The sequence below is a fragment of the Plecotus auritus genome, assembly GCF_963455305.1.
Source record: "Plecotus auritus genome assembly, chromosome: 9".
Classification (NCBI taxonomy): Eukaryota; Metazoa; Chordata; class Mammalia; order Chiroptera; family Vespertilionidae; genus Plecotus; species Plecotus auritus.
The window spans coordinates 123,650,319-123,672,879 of NC_137783.1; the positions used below are offsets into that span (position 1 = coordinate 123,650,319).

The following is a 22,561-nucleotide window of genomic DNA, read 5'->3' on the forward strand; positions in this document are numbered from 1 at the left end:
CAGTTAGGGCAATTGGGCTGGCAGGGGAGCAGTTAGGCGTCGATCAGGCTGGCAGGGGAGTGATTAGGGGTTGATCACACTGGCAGGCAGAAGCAGGGGCAATCAGGCAGGCAGGCAGGTGAGCGGTTAAGAGCCAGCAGTCCTGGATTGTGAGAGGGGTGTCCGACTGCCCATTTAGGACCGATCCCACCAGGATCGGGCCTAAACGGGCAGTTGGACATCCCTCGAGGGGTCTCAGATTGGAGAGGGTGTAGGCTGGGCTGAGGGACACTCCCCCGTGCACGAATTTTGTGCACCATAAATTCATGCCTGGCCAGGGGGAGGGGACATGGACAGTTGGCCGGCCTGCCTGCTGGTCGAACTCCTGGTCGAGGGAACAATTTGCATATTAGCCTTTTATTATATAGGATATACACTGAGTGGCCAGATTATTATGCGTGCAGAGATCATAATAATCTGGCCACTCAGTGTATATCCAGAAAAGTATAGAAACCTTAAATGTACAGCTTAATGAATATTCACAATCTGAACACCCCCAGATAAGACACAATACATCTACCGACATCCCTTTCCATTACTATTACTCCTCACTTGCAGGGTAACCTGTGACTTTTTAAAAAAATATTTTCTAAAAATGGTGTCTGGCATATTTCACACTGTAGCAATTTTTGAATATGCTGGTAATAATATATCGACATGTGAGACTATAGTAAATTTTACTCCAAAATCACTATATCCTTTTTGTAGTTACTGAAATACAGAAGCATTAATATACTAGTAAAAGTAATTAAATGCTTGTAAAGAACAATTACCAGTGACAAGAGGTTAAGAAAGAGGTTTGTCTGCTTTCTTATCAAATTGTAGGCCTGACAGCAGAGGTCCACAAATAACTGGAAACGAATGGTGGGCTTTTCACCCCCATTAATGACATATGCCATATCAGAGGTCAGCACAAAAGGAGCCCGATCCCTATTTAAAAGGAAAGTACATACAAAGTGTTATTTACAGGAGATAGTCAAATAGTGTTATTGCTATTACATGGTTATTGAACTAAGCTATCTGAGCCATAGCAATTTCCAAACTTGGTATAAGACAGTTTTGAATTTCCTTAGAGCCATAGCAATTTCCAAACTTGGTATAAGACAGTTTTGAATTTCCTTAATTCTTAAAAATTCACATTTTCAGGAAAGTAATAATCTAATCTCATCACTTAGATAGAAATTATATATGAAATCTTTCCCAAGGTGATATTTATAAATCCACACACTCAGAAATCAAACTTAGTTAGAGTTACAAACATACAGAGAGAAAAACTTGGTACTCATTGACGTGATACAAATGGGAACATTTCCAATTAGGTACCACTAGCTAGACAAAATAAAATAGACCTAATTCATTTCAGCAAAGGTTATCCACACTCATTCTTGTTTCATCTCCTAGGGCTTTTTCATCCCCTGTTTTGCTCTAAAAGAGATACAAGACAAAGAATAGCAAAAAAAAGGGAAGGCTTGGGACATTAATTTGTGAAACTGGAAGCGCCTCTCTTTTCCTCAGCAATAATAGTAACAGTATTAGTACCTTTTGAAGCTACCAAACATCTGTGCATGGCCCAAAAACTTCCCAAAGTCAATGTGAAACATGTGTCCTGTGCTTCGAAGCATTATATTGTCATTGTGTCGATCACAGATGCCTAAAACATAGGTGGCTACACAGCATCCAGCACAAGAATAGATAAAATTCTCAGAAGCCTATAATAAAGATATAAAAGTATTTTAGGAAAAAAATTATTTTTAAAAGAGGCAAGGTTACAAAGATTGATGTAATTCATTCCTCTCTGAAATCACTGTTGTAATCCACATTCTAAACAGCCGATAAGTTGAATTATGGTTCAAAAAAAAAAGGCCAGTTTTTTAAAAATTCAAAAACAGAAACACCCTTCGAAAGGTGGTTATTTCCCCTTCTCTCAAGCTTTGCCCTGTCACAAGCAGAGATGTCACCAGGACCTATGTAGGATATGTACTGCCTTTGAACATCTTTTAAGCATCGTGTTTGTGGAACCCTGCTCCTCACAGGCTCTGCTGCTTACCACAGGTGGTAACACTGAGACAAAGATTAATCTGAACAAAAGAATATTTTTCTGTTTTGGTTTTTTTTTGGGGGGGGGAGGGGCTTCTAGGGAGGGCATGTGTAAAGAGAGTCAGCTTATATCTTTAAACATCCAATAATAGAATCCAGGCCCACTTGCATCTACATCAGCCCTCTCTGTGTGTCCCGCCGCCGCAGCATGGCCACCACCAAGCACTTTCCCACGCTCGTGCAACTGGAGCAGCTGGGAAGGGCGCCATTCCAGGTGCTGCGTGACAACGCGAAGCAGCCCTACTGGTTCCACACGGAGTACCTCAAGAGCCAGAAACAGTTCGCCTCGAGGCGTGGCTGGTGGAAGCGATCTTCAGCCCCTGCGGAGAGCACATTCCGCACGTCTAGTGTGTGTCACAGACCCTGCTTCACATTAATCAGTGGGACCCTGAAGGCGAGGCTGAGATCTTATTTGGTCGGCCTTCTTACCAAAATGATGTGTCCAAGATGATCATGAACTTGGCTCACTATCACCGCCAACTCCGGGACTAGGCTCGTGGAAGAACTTTGCCCAGCAGCCCAAGCCGCGGAACTTCTCCACTGCAGTCCGGATAGCTGCGATCCAGGCCTCCCCCGACAAAGTCCGGGTGGCCAAGATCCAGCGGTCCCCCGACGCTGTCCGGGAGATGGCGACCCAGCGGTCCCCCGACGCTGTCCGCGAGGTGGCGACCCAGCTGTTCCCCAACACAGTCTAGGAGGCGGCGACCCAGAGCTCCCCCAACACTACCCAGAGCCCGGTTCCCAGGTTATTTTCATTTCGGGGCCCTGGAGCGCGAGCCAGGCAAGGTTCAAGTGAAAAACCCCATCTGGAGCCCTACTCTAGGTCCTGCTTCTGCCACAGAAGCTGGGGGAAGTAAAGGGTGGTGTAGGTTGTTTTTGGTTTCTCCTCCCCAACCCCATGTTAAATGTTTGCAAACACAAATCTAAAAAGTTGTAACAAAAGAATCGAATTACAAAAAAATTTAAAAAATAAACATCCAATAATATAATTAATGTATTTGGTTGCCCAGTTGGTGACTCTTTATGTGTCATCTGTTACATTTCTCAAAGCTGGACACTAGTCCTGCCTGTTCTGGGATTAAATTACTAACATAATATCATACAGGATATAGCAAGATGCATACAACGAATATTTTAATCTAAAGCATGTGCATTTAGTTTATTCTCAAGACACAACATTTCTGAATGAAGCAGTCATTTGGTTCTATCATGTCCATGTGGCTAATTTTTTGTTGTTGTTAATCCTCACCCGAGGATATTTTTTCCATTGATTTTTAGAGAGTGGAAGGGAGGAAGGGAGGGAGGGAGGGAGGGAGGGAGGGAGGGAGGGAGAGAGAGACAGAAGAAGGGAGGAAGAGAGAGAGAGAGAGAGGGGGGGGGGGCACTGATTGGTTGGCTCTCGCACATGCCCCAACCAGGCAACCAGGGCTAGGGATCAAACCTGCAACCCAGGTACATGCCCTTGACCAGGAATTGACCCGGAGACCCTCCAGTGCACAGGCCGGCACTCTAACCAGTGAGCAATACAGGCTAGGGCCATGTGGTTAATTTTATTCCATAACCCCCCAGAAATCATTACTGATGGTGATGATAATAGCAAATGTTTACATAGCACTTATCACAAACCAGGCACTGCACTACTGTCTCTTTCTCTTCCCCCGGCCACACTCACAGTATATGTGTGCATATGTGTATGGATGGATGGATGGATGGATGGATGTGTACATTAACTCATTTAAAACCTCATAACAAACCAATGATGTAGGGACTATTATTACCATTTTACATATGAAACGGAAACACAGAGAAGTTATTTACCCAAGATCATATAATTGTTAAGTGGCAGAGCCAAGATTCAAACCCAGGCAATGTGACTCCAATATATTATATTCTCCAAATAAAAGAGCCAAATGCATAAAAGGCACTCAATGTATGTTATTTGACCATTATTTTGTGTCAAACAACTTACCCAGAAGCACACAAAAAACCAGCATTACTATAAACAAATATTGGCATCTCCTGCACTGCTTTCCCCCAAGAAAAGGAAGTGTTTTTAGACATTTTAAAAGACCAAACAAATTCCTCTACTTTACTTTCTTTTGTACATATCTATCTGCAAATGTGATATAGTAATTATTTGACATAAACTAGGCAGGCAAATGACATTAACTGGGATATTCTTACATCACCATTGAAAGTATTCTTGAGTCTTCTTTCAGCCAATTTAGGATCATTACAGGCCTTATGTCCTAAGAGATTTTCCTTTCCTCTTATGTAAAACAAATGCATACTAAAACAAAAAATCCATGCCTCCAATAATAGCTATAGTTATAGAATGTAGTCTATTAACACTTTATATATCTCAATTCATTTAGTTATCATAATAACCTATAGTATTTTATTACAGCCACAATATATACTATAATACCACGAAAATATAATACTGTAACACTGTATAGCAGATATCACTGAGGCACAAACAGGTTAAATAATTTGCCCGAGGCTACATAGCTGGTGAGTGACTTGGGACCTGAATTCAAGCCAGAAAGTCAGACCCATAATCTTGTTCTTAATGACCACATGATGCAGCCACTCTACTTATTTCCATAACTTTTCCCAAGACTTCTGTGAAATATAACATTTTGGATTATAAAAATAGCTGTTTTGCTGCCCTCTAAATACATGTTTGGAAAGTTTTTTGGGTAATTTAGCATTGGTTTCATTCAGATTCCTGCCATTAAATGCATTCTGTTTTTATATTCTTCTCTTTACTTGGAGAAATATACTGTTTTCAAAACTTAGACTAAATGGATGACACCAGAGCTGAAAAAGAAAAGCATCGAAGACCCATGTAATACATTTTTAACAAAGCTATTTAGAATAAGGAGACAAGCTAATCACCTTTTCATATTCCTCTTCAGAGGGATTGTATTTCCTCAGCCACTCGGCAAGTGGTTTATCTTTAAAGGATCCAGTCACACCATATTCCACTTGGATTTTCCTGAGGGTATCTGAAGCAGGAACCAGCTCCACCATGCCTTAAACAACAAAACATTAAGCTATGTGAAAATATCTTCCAAAAGTAAGCCTTTAAAATATGTATAGCTTTCAGCTCTGGCTGGTGCGGCTCAGTTGGTTGGGCATCATCCCATGCAGCGAAAGGTTGCCAGTTTGATTCCCAGTGAGGGCACATGCCCAGGTTGCAGGCTCAATCCCTGGGCATGCAGGAGACAGCTGATTGGTGATCCTCTTTCACGTCGATGCTTTTCTCTCTCCCACCCCTCTTTCCTCCCTCCCTCTGTTTAAAATGAACACATGTACGTACACACACACACACACACACACACACACACACACCACGCATCGCACATATATTTAAAAAGCTTAGCACAGAGCAGAACAAAAAGTAAACACTCAATCATTAGTTAGAAACAATATCTATATAATAAAAGCCTAAGCAACCATTACGGTGCAATGACCAGAACAGCCGGTTGCTATGATGTGCACAGACCACCAGGGGGTCGATGCTCAATGCAGGAGCTGCTCCCTGGTGGTCAGTGCGCTCCCACAAGGGGAGCGCCGCTCAATCAGAAGCTGAACTCATGGCCGGCGAGTGAGTGGCAGTGGCAGGAGCCTCTCCTGCCTCCGCGGCAGCACTAAGGAACAGCTAGCCGAGTGGTAAGGAGCAGTGAGCAGGCGGGCGGTAAGGAGCGAAGGGTCCCGGACTGCGGGAGGGAGTAGGCTGGGCTGAGGGACACCGCCGCCGCAGCCCACCCCCCCCCCCCCCGGTGCATGAATTTCGTGCACCGGGCCTCTAGTAAAAAATAAGAACAATCTGACTGTCTCCAAAGTTACATGGAATTCCATAAAAAGAAAGATGTTCAAGTATATGCAATAAGTGTGTGACAGAAAAACTAATCTAATAAGATGGTAGGCTATTGTTGAAGAATCTTACTTGATAAAATTTCCATCTTACAAGACATATGAAAAACAAACAGCAAGAATTCTTAAATTGACTGGATTTCCTTTTTGACAAGATAAAATTTGTACATCCTAACCTGAAGGGGGAAAGTTACAAGGCTCTCATGTGGCCCTCATGGATAAAATGGCGAAATGTGGAGTGGTTGATACCACAATGAAATCAATGAATAACCAAATACAATATAATACCCACAGATTGAGCAATCACTTGAAGGGAGATCTCTAGTGACTCTGCCACAAGGGTTGGTGCTTGGCCCTTTCTTAGTAAACATGTTTTCAAATGACTTAGCAAAAGCAACAAAATATCCATTCTTCAAATCCATTCATAACACAAGCTAAGAGGTTCAATGACATAACAAAACTCAGATTTTAAAAAGAACCAACAGGCTGAAAAGTAATTGATCAAATATAATAAGAAAGTTAATAGTGAATGTCCTATACTTGGGTCTAAGAATCAAAATGTACAAGTACAGAATAGCTAAGACATGTTTAGCAGGAGATGGCACAATGGTTTTATTAGTTAACTAGAGGCCCGGTGCACGAAAATTCGTGCACTGGGGGAGGGGGGGAGCCTCAGCCCAGCCTGCACCCTCTCACAATCTGGGACCCCTTGGGTAGGGTCCCTAGGCCTGGCCTGAGATCAGGGCCTATTGGGGCTTTCTTTCCCCCAGCTGCAGGCAGCTGGCCCCACCCCCGCCACTGTCACTGGTGGCCTCCCTCTGCAGGCGACAGGCTGGGGTGCGATGGCTTGGCTGGCCTGGGCCTCCCTCTTTCTTTGCTGGGGGGGCGGGGCCAGCCCTGCTAGGAGCCGTGTGCCTACCTGATCGCCCCTAACCACTAGCCTGCCTACCTGATCACCCCTAACCACTTGCCTGCCTACCTGATCTTCCCTAACCACTCTGCCTGCCTGCCTGATTGCCTCTACCCACTTGTTTGGGGGCAGGGCCAGCCTGGTAAGGGGCCATCTGCCTATTTGATCTACCCTAACAGCTGGCCTGCCTACCTGATCACCCCTAACCACTCTGCCTGCCTGGCTGCCTGATTGCCCCTAACTGCTTGCTTGGGGTTGGGGTCAGCCCAGCAAGGGGCCATCTGCCTACCTGATCTCCCTTAACCACTGGCCTGCCTACCTGATCACCCCTAACCACTGTGCCTGCCTGCCTGATTGCCCCTAAGAAAGAATTTTACAGCTATGAGAGCTATCCAGGACATAATGGACTATCTTAAAATACAGTGAATTTCCTTCACTATAGGCATTTAAGCATAAATTGAATGGCCAATATTAGAAAGATGATTAAATAAGATAATCTTTCAAGTGACTTCCTAGTGGCTATGATTAGAATCTGTAAAGCATTTCTCATTTCCACTAACCATAGGTGATCTTTCTCTCCTTTAAAACCCACAGCACTGCCTCTGTAATTATTCTTAGAGCTTTTAGCTTACTAAAGCATTTTCTAATTACTTGCATATGTCTTCAATTGCTTCCCTCTAAAATATAAGCACTACCTGCCAATAGCATTCTGCAGATGGTAGATCCACAACAAACATTTGTTGAATAAGAATAATGATAATGGCTGTGATTTATTTATCTAATATGCATCAGATACTAGGGTATTTTACATTCATTATCTCATTTAATTATCACAATGTTTCTATGAGTGTAGTACCATTATTCACACTTAACATATGTGGAAAGGAAAAAAGTATTCAACAAATAAGATGAAGTTTGTTCTTAGTAGGAAAATACTTTGTAACCATTATTTCATTTTGCAGTAATGAAATCAAAGTTGGCTTATCTTAGACATGGCCTTAATTATAGGTCAAAAGCTGAAGACCATAAAGTTCTTGTCGGGTCAATGAATAAACACCTTTGGATACTGCAAAGCATTTATTAGGGCTACTCACTGAACTATTTAATCATGAGCAAATGAATCAATAAAACAACACTAAATTAACGTAAGAAATAACTGAGATCATAGTGCACCAGCATCAGAATCATTAAGGCAGGGACACTGAGCTAAGTTCATGAAGAAAAAAACAAAAAAAACACAACAGGACACAGCTAACAAGTTTACCTCGATCTCTGCCTGTTGAGAGACATTTGAAAATCACCATCCTCAGATCTAGTCCTTCTTTAAGCCAGATTTTGTCCATAATCTTTATCATCTGTAAAGCTAACATATCCTGCCGAAGATCTTCACCAACCTAAGAAAACAAAATGAAACTTGTACCTTTCCAAAAGACTCACATACTATAAAGGAGGAGAGGAGAATAGTGAAAAGAGTGAATGAGATTAACATCAACTAAAGACCTTGTATGCATATATGCATAACCCATGGACACAGATGATAGGGTGGTGAAGGCCTGAGGTGGGGGGAAGATTCCAGGGCGGGGCTGGAGGGCATTAATGGGGGGGGGGGGGAAGGGGACATATGTAATACTTCCAACAATAAAGAATTATATTTTTAAAAAAGAATGAGATTAACATAACTGCCTTTTAATTTTTCTGCAGCACTCTAGAGACAGTTAACTTCTTCATGTCTAAGTTTTTTAACTGTACACTTCAAAGATTGGGTTTTATGGTTTGTGACTTATATTCAGTTTTTAAAAAGAGCAGTATGGCCCTAGCCAGTTTGACTCAGTGGGTAGTGTCGGCCTGTGGACTGAAGAGTCCCAGGTTCAATTCTGGTGAGGGGCACATGCCCGGCTGCTCATGGTGTTGCAGTTTCGCACTACACAACTTTAGGGGTACCATTCACATAGTCTGTGTGAAAGGCACTGCCTGGAATTATGATGTGCTCAACCAGTATGGCAGCAGCTCTAGCCCATAGTTGCATTTATTCCCAAATCTGTTTGGGAACAGTTTATGTCAATGACAACCTTACACATACTTATTCAAGTTAATTAAATATTAAATAAACAAAATTACTTTTATAATTATGGAAAAGGAATTTGATAAAAATAAAGTAACCTTATTTTGCTCACCTTAAACATGACATTAATTTCTTCTCCCATTGGATCAGTATTCACCATTGTGACCTTTAAGGGCACAGCATTAGAACTGAAGAAGGAACACGACTACAAATACAACACATTAAGGATTAGAAATATAACAATGGAATAAAAATAGGTGTAAGATTTATTTTTACCCTAGGCATTTCTCCTTTCACTTGATTCTCTGAATTATGGCAAATGAAGTAACACAGGAGACTTGCTTTTTAGATAATCTGGCAGATAAGTGGCATATAAAAATACTTTCTGAAACTTAAACATAGCATATATGAGTAAAAGATCATCTACTACTTTTGGGGCAGAGAAGCAAAATCTTAAATACTTGAGACAGCCCTTGGCATGGGCTCAGTTGGAATATCATCCCATATACCAAAAGGTTATAAGATCAATAGCCGGTCAGGACACATACCTAGGTTGTGGGTTCTTATTCCCAGCCGGGGTGCATGCAGGAGGCAACCAATCTCTCACATTGATCTCTCTCTCTCTTTCTCAACATATCCTCGGATGAGGATTAAAAATAATAATAACTTAAGACAAAAACTTAAACTTATTATTAAAAGTTTGAGCTTTAAAAGTTTGAGGATTATCTCTCATCATTGATGTTTCTAGCTCTCTCTCCCTTCCTCTCTGAAATCAATCCTATATAATAAAAGCCTAATATGCTAAGTGTCCGACCATTCATTCAACTGGTCGACCAGTTGCTATGATGCACACTGACGACCAGGGGGCAGATGCTCGCTGCCCCCGGTAGGTTAGCTAGCTGCTGGGGTCTGGCCAATTGGGACTGGGCGAGACGGGCCGGACATGCCCTGGAGCCCTCCCATGGTCCCTCCCTGGCCCCGATCATGCACCAGCGGGGTCCCTTGGGGGATGTTGGAAAGCTGGTTTTGGCCCGATCCCCGCAGGCCAGGCCGAGGAACCCCACCAGTGCACGAATCTGTGCACCTGTGCACCAGGCCTCTAGTAAAAATATATCGTATAAAAAAAGACAGTGAGAACAACTTAAAGGTAAATAAGAAAACAAAACCAAAGGGGAAAATATCATCATTCTGTCTCCAAAAGACATAATTATACAAGTCAGGCATCCACTTTTAAATTTCAATGAAGAGTAGCCATGTCAATTAAAACAAAAAAATTCAAATCTGAAACTTCATTAAAGATAGCTATACCCTGGGCCTTTCAAAACCACAAACTCTAATGAATTAATTGGTTGCTTTTGCTGAACTCATGGTAGAGAAAACCCACTATTTGTATTACTATTAGCCCCATTCAAAATACAATTACTCAATTTTGACCACCACTGAACTTTACTTAATTTTTTTTTTAAAATATGTTTTTCTTGATTTTAGAGAGAGGGAGAGGGAGAAAGAGAAACAGCAATGGGCTGCCTTCTGAAGGCTCCCTTCTGGGGATCAAACCTGCAACCTGGGCATGTGCCCTGACCAGGAATTGAACTGGCTACCTTTGGTGCACAGGAAGACACTCAACCACCAACTGAACCACACCGACCCGGGTTTACTGAACTATTTTTTGATGGCTCTAAAAAGTGCTTAGAGCCTTTGCCTGTGTGGCTCAGTTGGTTGAGCATCGTCCTGTCTACCGACAGGTCTCTGGTTCGATTCCTGGTCAGGGCACATGCTCAGATTGCAGGCTTGATCCCTAGTAGGGGACATGCAGGAGGCAACCCATCGATGTTTCTCTCTTTTCCCTCCCTCTCCCTCTCTCTAAAAATTAATAAAAACATACTTTAAAAAAATAAAATGGGTTTTTAAAATAATAAAAAGTGCTATAAATCCAGGAAGAGTTTATCTGGCTACTCACAAGGAAAGGAAAAAATTGCCTATCTGTTAGTGTGTAGTTTTATCATTGGAATTACAACATATACCTCTCATGTAGCTATTATACAACTGTAAAAAAATAATGTAATTTGAGGTAGTAAATAATTTTACACTAATTTCTTTCAGGAATGGTGATTAGTAAAAATGTACTGACATAAATATGGATCTTATAACACAGACATCCACAAATACTTATAACCAATCTATGCAGATTTCATACTCATTTGCTTTAAAGCATACCTGCCCATTTCTCTTCTTCTTACATATTATTTTGAAATGTAATATGAACTAATATAAGTATTTTATTTGTTACCTTGATATTTAATTCTTTTGCCACAAGACTTGGATTGAGAGGGAGACGACATTTATTTCTTAGAAAAAAGGACTGTACTCGTTCCATACTCCTTTGGAGGACAACCTAGGAAAAGATATTGATACTGTAAGTACATAATGAAAATGAAGTCCTATTTTTAAGACAACAAAATTAAGAAGCAGACCTAATTTTTAAAATGCCCATTTGTCAAACGTTGCTAAGAGGGTTAATTTTTACTATAAAAATGGTATTAGAATAAGCAAAGGTTATAAACATAGGAGGGAAAGTGCATACGTTCATATTTAACATATTAGTTAAAACTCACTAATAGCCAAATGAACACAAATTAAACAAAAGGGAGATATAATTTTCCTAAGACAAAAATTTTAAGATAATATCTAGTGCTGGCAACAGGGTGGAAACAGATACTTTCATAATATACTGGTGGGGAGGGGAGGTGTATACCAGCATATATATTTATATAAATTTTTGGTACAATAATCTAATAGGAATTATTATAACTAAAAATGTACAAAGCTCTTAACTACAGTTATTTTACCTGTAGGAATATCCTATAAAGAAATACTAGCAAAGGGCAAAAACTTACACACTAAAGTGCATTGCAGGACTGTTTAAAAAAAGAAAATATATAAACAATCTACAAAGAGGAATTAATGGTTCATAATTTATGCTACAGTTACCTTGTAATATTGTGTACCCATTAAGAAACATAAAATGTAACTATTTATGTACTGACATGAATTCTCCAAGGTAAAGTAAAAAGAGCAATTTGTAAAAAAAGTATAATTGCTGAAAGAAATTAAAGATCTAAATAAATGGGAAGGCATCCCATATTCATGAACTGAAACTAAGATTGCAGTATTTCCCAAATCAAGCTACAGATTCAACACAATCCTTATCAAAATTCTAACTGCTTTTTTGCAGAAATAGACAAACTGATCCTAAAATACACATAGAATTGCTACAGATTTCCAAAGAGCTAAAACAAACTTGAAAAAGAACAAAGTTGGAGAACTCATATTTCCTGATTTCCAAACATATGACAAAGCTACAGTAATGAAAACAGTATGGTATAAAACAGCCATATAGATCAATGGATCAAAATTGAGAGTTCAGAATTAAACCCATTTATCTACGGTCAACTGATTTTCAAAAGTATGCTGAGCTCATTCAATGGAAAAAGAATAGTCTTTTTAACAAACGGTGCTAGGACAACTGGACAACCACATGTAAAAGAATGAAGTTGGACCCTTATCTCATGCCATATGAGGAGTGAGTGGTCAGTGGGTACATGAAAATGTCCTGGAATCAGATTGTGGTGGTGATCATACAACACTGAGAATGTACAAAATGTCAATGAATCATACACTTTAAAATGGTTAAATGGTGAATTTTATGTTGTGCAAAATTCACCTCAACAACAACATAGACACATATTTTTGTAAAAATATTTTAATCCCCCCAAATTTTATATATGCTTAAGTGTATATATGTGTAAATTTAAAAAATGATCAAGAAGGAAACATAGCAAACTGAAAAAATAGATAATTACAAGGAGAAAATAAATCTGAAAAAGTCTTAATTTTTTTATTCTATAAACTTCTTCATTACTTGGATTTTTTAAACATTGGCACCCAGTCATAGTTTTATTATTTTTAGAGTTACAAAAGTTAAAAAGTAAAATAATTGGAAAAACTCAAGAGAACAATTTTAACCAGAAAGGAATTAATAAGCATGTGAATTAAAAAGCACTGATTTTCTTATTTAGGTTGTGAAATCTTTTCCTAAGATTTTAAACTACCTTTAAACTCATCTGCCCCGAAGAGCATAGGTAGAGTTAAGAGTTCTATTGGCTATTTACTGACAAAGAATAACAACTTCACTTATCAGCACTGTAAAGATCCTTTAATATCGGAATATTTATGTTCCCTCTTATGGGTACATACCTGTCTGGCTGATCCACTAGCCTGCTTTACTTTTTCTGCTACTCCTCCTAAAAGCTGTACAAGTTTTGTCTGCTTCAAGAGTTCTTCTCTGAGTCCTTTTCCTCCTACTGAGAGGAGAGCACCCAAAACATGTTCATACCGGGCACCAAACTGTGCATCATGCAGGGCATCCTTGAGGAGCCTAACAGAGCAAATATTTGTCAGCCACTTCTGAAAACTGGATGAACATCTCTCAAAAATCAATTCAACAGGTTCAATTTTAGTCATCCAGAAATTTATTTTAAATCATATAAGCAAGTAAAAATTCATTCATTATCAGAGAACTCTAACATGCCAAATATCTTTATAATAGAGAGTTTGGTTTTTGTTGTTTTATTTCTAAGAACATAAACATTTAGCTTCTTTATAATAATGCCTTTATAAAACATGTGGCATCCATAGTAAGTGGTCTGGTCATACTATCAGAGTATAAATACTAGGAATAGAAGTAAAATACTAAAGAAAACATAAATCTTACCAATATAAATTGTGTGCTATCTGTATATTTCCCAATGCCCTGGACAGAAGGAAGCGTACTAATGAACTGTTCAAATAAATTTCATATTTCAAAGCCTACACATAAAAGAAAAATAAGAATTACTAGTGGTCAAGCCCATACTACACTGTTAGGATAAAATTATCAAAAAAGAAATTATATAAAGTTTATTCTTGTTTATGAAAAATGATATTGATAAAAATGAAACATAAATTAACTTAGGCTAAATTAATCAAGTCAAGCAGAAAAGTATAGACCTGGGAATTACTTCCATTAGCTATATTTAAATGGCCAGGAAAGAAAAAGAAAAGTTTAAGTCTAAGTTGTTCTGAGAATCTAAAAAGTCAAACAATTAAAAATTCAGGTACAGTCAGGCCGGTGTGGTTCAATGGACTGAGCGCCATCCCATGCACTGATTCAATTCCTAGTCAGGGAACATGACCAGGTTGCAGGCTTGATTCCCAGTAGGGGGCGTGCAGGAGGCAGCAATCGATGTTTTTTTCTCTCTCTTCCTTTCCTTTATTTTCTCTCTCTAAAAATCAAAAACTTAATTTTTTGAAAATCGAGATATGCTTATACACTGAGTGGCCAGATTATTATGATCTCTGAATGCATAATAATCTGGCCACTCAGTGTATCTGTATCTCAAATGGGTACCAAAAGTATTCTAGACTTTTGCTGGAGATCAACCACCTATTTGCCCTGAGCTTTCTAATAGCCAGTGCAAAGGGGAAAACTGATCAGGTGCATGATTTATAGTATCTTTGATATCAAATAAATGAGGTACTCAAGAGAAGTACACTGAGTGGCCAGATTATTATGCATTCAGAGATCATAATAATCTGGCCACTCAGTGTGTGTGTGTGTGTGTGTGTGTGTGTGTGTGTGTAAATAATATTCAAGTGGGGCAGCTGACAAAGTAGAAACAAAATTCATAGTAAACCCAAATGTAATGTACCTCGACATTCCCACTACAGAAGTACTTTTTATCCAAACAGAAAAGGGAATCCCTTAGCAAGTTCCCTACTCATAAAAACTGGGGGAAGAGTAGGGAGAGTAGGAAATGGAGTAAAAACACACCTGTACAAACTGTGGAAGAAGATCTGTCAGCTCATCATCACTAATAGCCTCCATCCAGGTCACAGCTTGGGACCTCACTTCCTGATCAGCAAATCTAGAAAAGTATCACAAAAATCAAGATTTAACGGTAACTTCTTTCTAATGAAGCTATATTTCCCAAAAACACAATCTCAATCTATTCCTGACAATGAATGCTCAAACAGCTCTTTATTCAAAAGCAATGTGTTTCTTCTTTTAGGAAGAAAATCTTACCATGCTATACAAATTTTATTAGGGGATTGGTTTAGAAACTTTAAGCTTATGAAAATTAATTTTGGCCCACATCATAAAATTTAACAAACTATTCTAAATTTACCTTATTCTCTCTTTAGGTTAGTTTTAAATATGACATGCCTTTTTAATAACCTCGATGAAAAGGTATGTTAGTAGAAATATACATTTACACATTTATATTGTATTGAATTGCTTTCATATTAAAACAAAGGGAAGTATTCCTGCAACATAATACTTTATTGAAAAAATTAACAACAATAAAATAAAGCAAATAAATTCATTCATAGTTGACTTACTTCAAATCAAGAAGCTCCAATGCAGTCAGTGGGTCTAATGGAGGCCACTGCTGAAGCAATGAGTAAATTTTGGCAAGATTAACCCATTTCCAGTTTGGGGCACTTGCTAGTATTTTAGGAAGACAATTTGGATGTTTGAGGCAATAATAACGTTTCTCCCACAAAAAAGCTTTGTCTTCTTTAGAAAGTCTGCATACATAACAGAACTAAATTACTCCTCAATGACATCATAATAATAGTTACAGTTTCAACGATTTAAAATGCAAAGAAGAAATTCATGTTAGGGCAGCCACTTCTTGGTGGAATCATTAATACTAATTTGGGATAGAAAAACACAATGTACAATAAACACCACTAATTTACCCTAATTTGGGGAATAGAAAGAAATCATTTTGACTTAATAAAAGAGTCTTACGAAAATGAAGGATAATTCAGTACAATAAGTATTTATTAAGCTCTAATCAGATGCCATGCACTAGAAATCAGAGTTGGATAAGCAAAATCCACCCTATGAGCAAGGATTTTATCCATTTTATACAAGTAAAATGAAATGTCATGTAACACACAAATGCTATTATAAAATTTTAGAAGTTGATTATATAACTCAATTGAGGAATATTTAAAAAGAGAAAGATTTGTTTTGGAGATTCTAATTTAACCTTAATAACAAATGTTTATGTGAACGAATGATTTCACTATTTTACTACCCATCCGTTTGTATATATAATACATGCACTGAAATGTGGAATACTGAAAAAATTTCAAATATTGAAAAAAAGTACACAGTGGGTCTCCCTTCTTCTAATTCCCCTCCCAGTAGCAAATGCCTATACTTAAATATTCTTCCAGAGTCCATTTGTATAGAAGCATATACATAGGTGTATGTAGATCTTTTTTCTTCAATGGTAACATACTATATACACTATTCTGTTCCTTGCTTTCTTCACTTAACATATATGACATATTAGTACATAGTTATAACTTCATTTTTAATAGTTACATGATACTCTGTTGCATAAATGTACCGTAATTTGACCCCCATTGATGGACATTCCCTATCAGTTTTATAATAACTCAAATGCATACTGCAATGAGCATCCTTATCTCCATAAGTATATACAAAAGTGTTTCTTTCCTCTAAGATATATAACTAACTGGAAATGGAATTGGTAGGTCACAGGCTATACACATTGTGACCTTAATAGATTTTGCCAAATTGCTCCAAAAGCTCTTGAGAATTCCGCCAACAATATAATCCCTTTTCTGTATCTTCATCAACACTTTCTATGATGGGACATTTTAATTTTCAACAATCTGATGTGTATGAAATGGTATATTGTATTAATTTACATTTCCTTGATTAAATTTAAACCTCTCCACATACTGAGAGGTTGACATTTTTTTAGATGTTTAAAAAGACATTGTATTTCTTTTCTAAAGAATTACCTATTAATATTCTTTGTCTAGTTTACTATTGAGTTGTTTGTTTTTCTACTGGTATGAAAAGATTCTTTATACATTTAAGAAAATTAATTTAGCCCTGGCCAGTGTGGCTCAACTGGTTGGGCATAGTTCTGCACACCAAAAGATTGCCAGTTCGATTCCTGGTCAAGGGCACATGCCCAGGTTGTGGAGGCAGCGGATCGTTGTTACTCTCTCACATCGATGTTTCTCTCTCCCTCTCTTTCTAAAACACAATAAACTATTCTTTTACAAAAAAGAAAAGAAAATTAATCTATTGCTATTTACTGTAAATATAGGTCCCTATCTGTTTATCTTTTGATCATGCAAAAAGTTTGACCTGTACAAATTTCTGAAGTTTGATGTAATCATGTAGTCTTTTTATATAATTAAAAACAGATATAGAAATCTTTCCATACCAAAAATATTGCTAAATCATGAACTAAATCAGGGCACTTTATAAACTATTAATTGAGCTTTACATTGTATGAGATAACCAGGCAAAACAGAATCAAAGGAGCATACCCAAGTGATGAGTCTTTGTGAAGAATATCAAGAAGTTTCCCTTTTATATCACTTCCTAATGTTTCTAAGTTGTGTTGCTGTATAATACTTCGGTCAACTTGAGGAGTGGTATAAATGATATCAAATGTTGGAGAAGGAAAATCAACCTTAAAAATTTAATAGAAGTTGATCAAATTACAGCTGAATAGGACACATATATATTTACCACATTAACTTATTTGTCTTTGAAAAAATTGTTTTTTCTTAGCCATCAGGGTGAATTTTAGATTGTATATTAAATCAATGTCCTTTTGCTGAAAGTGATACCATTGTTGGTAATTCTCAATAGCACATATATTGCTTGGGAAGGGTACAAGGGCATATTTTACTGTTTCTCAGAAATAGGAAATGATTTATTGACACTTAAATTTAAAATAGACCCTAAAGTTGAAACAAGATTGATTAGGCTTCTTTAATAACAACCCAAACCATGGTATACATACACTTTTTATAAAGAAATTTAAATTTAGCCGAAACCGGTTTGGCTCAGTGGATAGAGCGTCGGCCTGCGGACTCAAGGGTCCCAGGTTCGATTCCGGTCAAGGGCATGTACCTTGGTTGCGGGCACATCCCCAGTGGGGGGTGTGCAGGAGGCAGCTGATCGATGTTTCTCTCTCATCGATGTTTCTAGCTCTCTATCCCTCTCCCTTCCTCTCTGTAAAATATCAATAAAAATATATTAAAAGCCAAAACCGGTTTGGCTCAGTGGATAGAGCGTCGGCCTGTAGACTGAAAGGTCCCAGGTTCGATTCCGGTCAAGGGCATGTAACTTGGTTGCGGGCACATCCCCAGTAGGAGGTGTGCTAGAGGCAGCTGATCGATGTTTCTCTCTCATCGATGTTTCTGACTATCTATCCCTCTTCCTTCCTCTCTGTAAAAAATCAATAAAATATATTAAAAAATATATATATTTAAAAAAAAAAGAAATTTAAATTTAAACCTCTCCACATATCAAGAAGTAGCATTATCCTCTAAAGTCAACAAACATATCTTCTGGTGAGGATTAAAAAAAATAAAAGTACCATTACCTGTAACACTATTCTTTCCATCACATATCCTTTTTTGGGGATTGTTCCAGGAATCGGAGTTATATGTGATGAAGTCCAAAGATACAGAAGCTTAGTTCCACATGTTAAAAGCCTACACAATGTAAACAGAAGAATACTGTGGTTTTCATTTTAAAAATTCAAAACTCACAGTAATGAATTTGAAATGTTAGTATTCAAACATTTTTAAATCATCTTCTATATAAAAAAAAAAGTCCTCTTTAAAAACATATCAGGAGGAATCACTTTCCATAGTGTACTAATCTTTAGGTAAATGAGTTAAAGTGTGGGGATTAGAACAAAGGAAGAGAGAATGAACATATCTAAGGAGGAATTGAGGGTAAAACAGAACATACTGTCCCCAAAACAATTCTATAAATAGGAGGGTGAAGGATACACTTTGAAGATCATCTACAAAGGAAATTTGGATTACAGAGCTGCACCCTGACTTTTATCATAAGAACAAAACCATATGCCAAAAAACCAGTACCTACTTTGTGACAGCACCAATCATTTGAGAATTTTTATCGGTGCCCTGGATCAGGGGTCAGCAAACTTTACCTCTAAAGAGCCAGACAGTAAATATCTGAGTTTTCTGGGCAATCTTTGTTGCAGAGATTCAACTCTGCTATTATAGTGCAAGGTAGCAATGAACGACATTTAAATAAACATGTGCACTGTATTCTAACAATATTGCATTTACAAAAAGCAGGCAGTAGGCTATAGTATGCTGACATTTGCCTGAGACAACCAGTTTATGGTAATGAAGATACTGACGTATCTTTACACAGAAGAAATATCTGAAAGCTAACATGAGATATATATAAAAGCAGAAAACGACAAACTTCATTAAACTTTGTTCATTTTATTAAAATAGCAAATATCCTCTCCAAAGCTAGACTCTAGTCCTAATGTTTTCTCTTACAGGTTAATCTTTAAATCTTTGACACATTATATTCTGTCTCTTTTAGAACCACTCTCATCCCCAACTAGGTTAAGGTAAATTGCTATCACATTATTTCATCTGTAGATACTTTTATATATCTCAAAATGATAAACAGTTTTATTTTAAAATAAGTATAATCTTTGAGTGGTGGGCACATGGTGCAATATACAGATCTTATAACATAGAAACTCACACTTGAAACCTGTATGTTTGTGTTGACCAATGTCACCCCAATAAATTTATAAAGTAAGTACAATACCATTACCACTCCTATAATAATTAACAGTAACTACTTAAAATAATCAGCTATCTAGTATTCAAATTTCCCGGACTGTCCCAAAGTTCTTTTTATAGTTGGTTTGTTTGAATAAGAATCCAAGTAAGGTCCAACACTTGGATGTGGTTGATATGTCTTTGTAAGTATCTTTTAATTCAAGAGTCAACAAAACTTCAGCCTATCACCTGGTTTCATTAATAAACTTTTATTATAACAAAGCCACACATTCACTTACATACTGTCTATCACTGCTTTTGCCTTTGTGACAGAGACCACATGACCTTCAAAGCCTAAATTACTTCTATCTGGTCCCCTTTACAGAAAAAGTTTGCCAATTCTTGTTTTAATCTATACATTCTTCCTATCTTCCCCGCCCCTGCTATTTGTTGAAGAAACCAGGTCTTTTGTTCTGAGAATTTTCCTTATCCTGAATTTTACTAATTGCATTACTCTGGTCGGTCATTTACCATGTTCCTTTATCTCCTATGTTTTCTGTAGCCCTGGCTAGTTTATCTCAGTGGTTAGAGCACTGGCTTACAGACCAAAGAGTTCAGGGTTTCATTCCCAGCCTGGTCAGGGTGCGAGCAGGAGGTAACCAATTGAAGCGTCTCTCTCATGTTGATGTTTCACTCTCTCCTCCTCTTTCCCTTCTACGCTATCTAAAAACCAATGGAAAAAATATCCTCAGGTGAGGATAAAAAAAAAAAAAAAAAAAGTAGTAGTTAGATCTAGAGAGGCTTGACCTGATTCAGGTGTAGTCATCTGGCAAGAATACTTAATACTCTATAGGTGGTATAGTATACTACTTTCTATTGCCTCAAATAAAGAGGCACACATGCTTGGTTTATTTTTTTTTCTGTGGGGTTAATATAATCAGTTTATTTAGATGCTTTCAGTCTAAATCATCTATTATAAAGTTCCAGAAAAGCTAATCACTTAATGGTTTTAAGCAGGCATTCATATTCACTACTTAAATCAATGGTTCTCAACCAAGAGTGATTTTTGTCCCCGGTATACATTTGGCAATGTCTGGAGACATTTTAGGTTGTCAACTGGGGTGCTACTGGCATCTAGTGGGCAGAAGCCAAGGATGCTGCCAAACATCCTACAATACACAAGACAATCTCCCACAACAAACAATTATCTGGCCCAAAATATCAGTAGTGCCGAGACTGACCTAAATCTAATCCTGACCTAAATTATTTCAGTAAGAGTTGCAAAATTGTGATATTCTACCATTCCCTCTGCAATAATTAGCTGAAATGTTTCTATAAAGCACATTCTCACATCAATTATTTTGTAACTCTGAGATATAACTGTAAAGGAAAGGCAAGTTAAATGCTTGATTCTGTTTACTTAAAAATGAGTTAAGTCGAAACCGGTTTGGCTCAGTGGATAGAGCGTCGCCCTGCGGATTGAAGGGTCCCGGGTTCAATTCCGATCAAGGGCATGTACCTTGTTTGCGGGCACATCCCCAGTGGGAGGTGTGCAGGAGGCAGCTGATCGATGTTTCTCTCTCATCAATGTTTCTAGCTCTCTATCCCTCTCCCTTCCTCTCTGTAAAATATCAATAAAATATATTAAAAAAAATAAAAATGAGTTAAGAACTCATTTGTTACTGAGGCTAACCAAAATGCCTCTAAGTCACTTGGCTTCCATGATAATGACTTCATCAGGTTGTATGCAAGTTGCACCTTAACACAAATTACTTAAAAATAATTTCAAGACCAGGATTTCTGATTACCATACTATAGCACATTAACTGAACTAAATAACTGACACTTTGGTTCAGTGTATATATTAACGTAAAATCATCTTCCCTCTTAATTTCTGAGTATTTTTTTAATGTTAATTACTAACACTACCTAGACTAACTACACTGCTTGGCAAAGTCTCAAACTTAATGCCATCTGCTTACTGCTTTAATATACTAACATGCATTATCGCTCTCCAAAATTTTACCATGTACTGTATGAAACATATCTCAAACTTCATTTAACTGATTTTTTACTCATTTAGGAAAACTCTGGGTGATCTCATGAAACATACTGTTACTTAAAACATAATTAAAATTGTCAGCTGAAAAGTCAGGTCGATTACACTATTCCTACTGACTGTTAGTAGACAAAGCTTAAAAGGAATTGCTTTCCCATAAGTTTTTGTACCCATGTAGAACCTTTGGTGATTAAAGGCCAGGATAGCAGTAAGGATAGATCAGTCAGGTAGACAGGGAAAGAGAAGGGAATAATGTTCTGTTGTAAAACTCACTGAAATTTTAGAAGTATGGAATAGGGATGAGAAAAGGAAAGTGGAATTGTTTTAGTAATAGCAAGGATACTGAAAAGACCGTAGTATCTATACTAATAAGAGAGAAATATGGTAATTGACCTCATTCCACGACACCCACAGCTAATCAGGAGGGAATATGCAAATTAGCAGGACAAAGATGGGGGCGGGCACGGAGACAGCCAAAGCAGGCAGGAGGCTTGGGTCGCCCCCCACGACGGAGGAAACCAAGCTCTTCGCCCACCTGGGTCGGCCACCGAAGGAAGGGCCTGTGATCGGCGGACACAGAGCAGGCTGGAGCAAGCGGGAGGCTTGGGTTGCCCAGGCCAGCTGCCGAGGGACGGGCCTGCAAATGGCCCTCAGCCCCTCACCCATGCTGGCGACACCACCATCAGGGTGAGGGTCCCCGCTGGGGGGCATGGTCAGCCTGCAAACAGCCATCAGCCCCAGGCTGGCCAGACACCCCAGCGGGGACCCCCACCCTGAAGGGGTGTGGCCAGCCTGAAAACAGTCCTCAGCCCCTCACCCAGGCTGGCCATGCCCCCCCGCA

The 22,561-nt window shown here is 38.4% G+C and overlaps 1 protein-coding gene across 3 annotated transcripts in view; it reads right to left on the reverse strand.

Annotated features, from left to right (window-relative positions):
• PIK3C2A (phosphatidylinositol-4-phosphate 3-kinase catalytic subunit type 2 alpha) overlaps nucleotides 1-22,561 on the reverse strand; it is a 108,779-nt gene that overhangs the window by 12,184 nt on the left and 74,034 nt on the right. For all 3 annotated transcript variants that reach the window (XR_013961591.1, XM_080687136.1, XM_080687137.1), the window contains exons 14-25: nucleotides 18,485-18,596; nucleotides 17,418-17,563; nucleotides 15,432-15,620; nucleotides 14,863-14,956; nucleotides 13,765-13,859; nucleotides 13,248-13,428; nucleotides 11,281-11,385; nucleotides 9,103-9,195; nucleotides 8,193-8,322; nucleotides 5,038-5,174; nucleotides 1,579-1,748; nucleotides 813-969 (exon numbers count right to left, since the gene is read on the reverse strand). Coding sequence is in view for 2 of the 3 variants with exons in the window: in XM_080687136.1 (XP_080543262.1) it covers nucleotides 813-969; nucleotides 1,579-1,748; nucleotides 5,038-5,174; nucleotides 8,193-8,322; nucleotides 9,103-9,195; nucleotides 11,281-11,385; nucleotides 13,248-13,428; nucleotides 13,765-13,859; nucleotides 14,863-14,956; nucleotides 15,432-15,620; nucleotides 17,418-17,563; nucleotides 18,485-18,596 (1,609 nt within the window). In the remaining variant the exon portion in view is untranslated. The remainder of the gene's footprint in view (nucleotides 1-812; nucleotides 970-1,578; nucleotides 1,749-5,037; nucleotides 5,175-8,192; nucleotides 8,323-9,102; nucleotides 9,196-11,280; nucleotides 11,386-13,247; nucleotides 13,429-13,764; nucleotides 13,860-14,862; nucleotides 14,957-15,431; nucleotides 15,621-17,417; nucleotides 17,564-18,484; nucleotides 18,597-22,561) is intronic.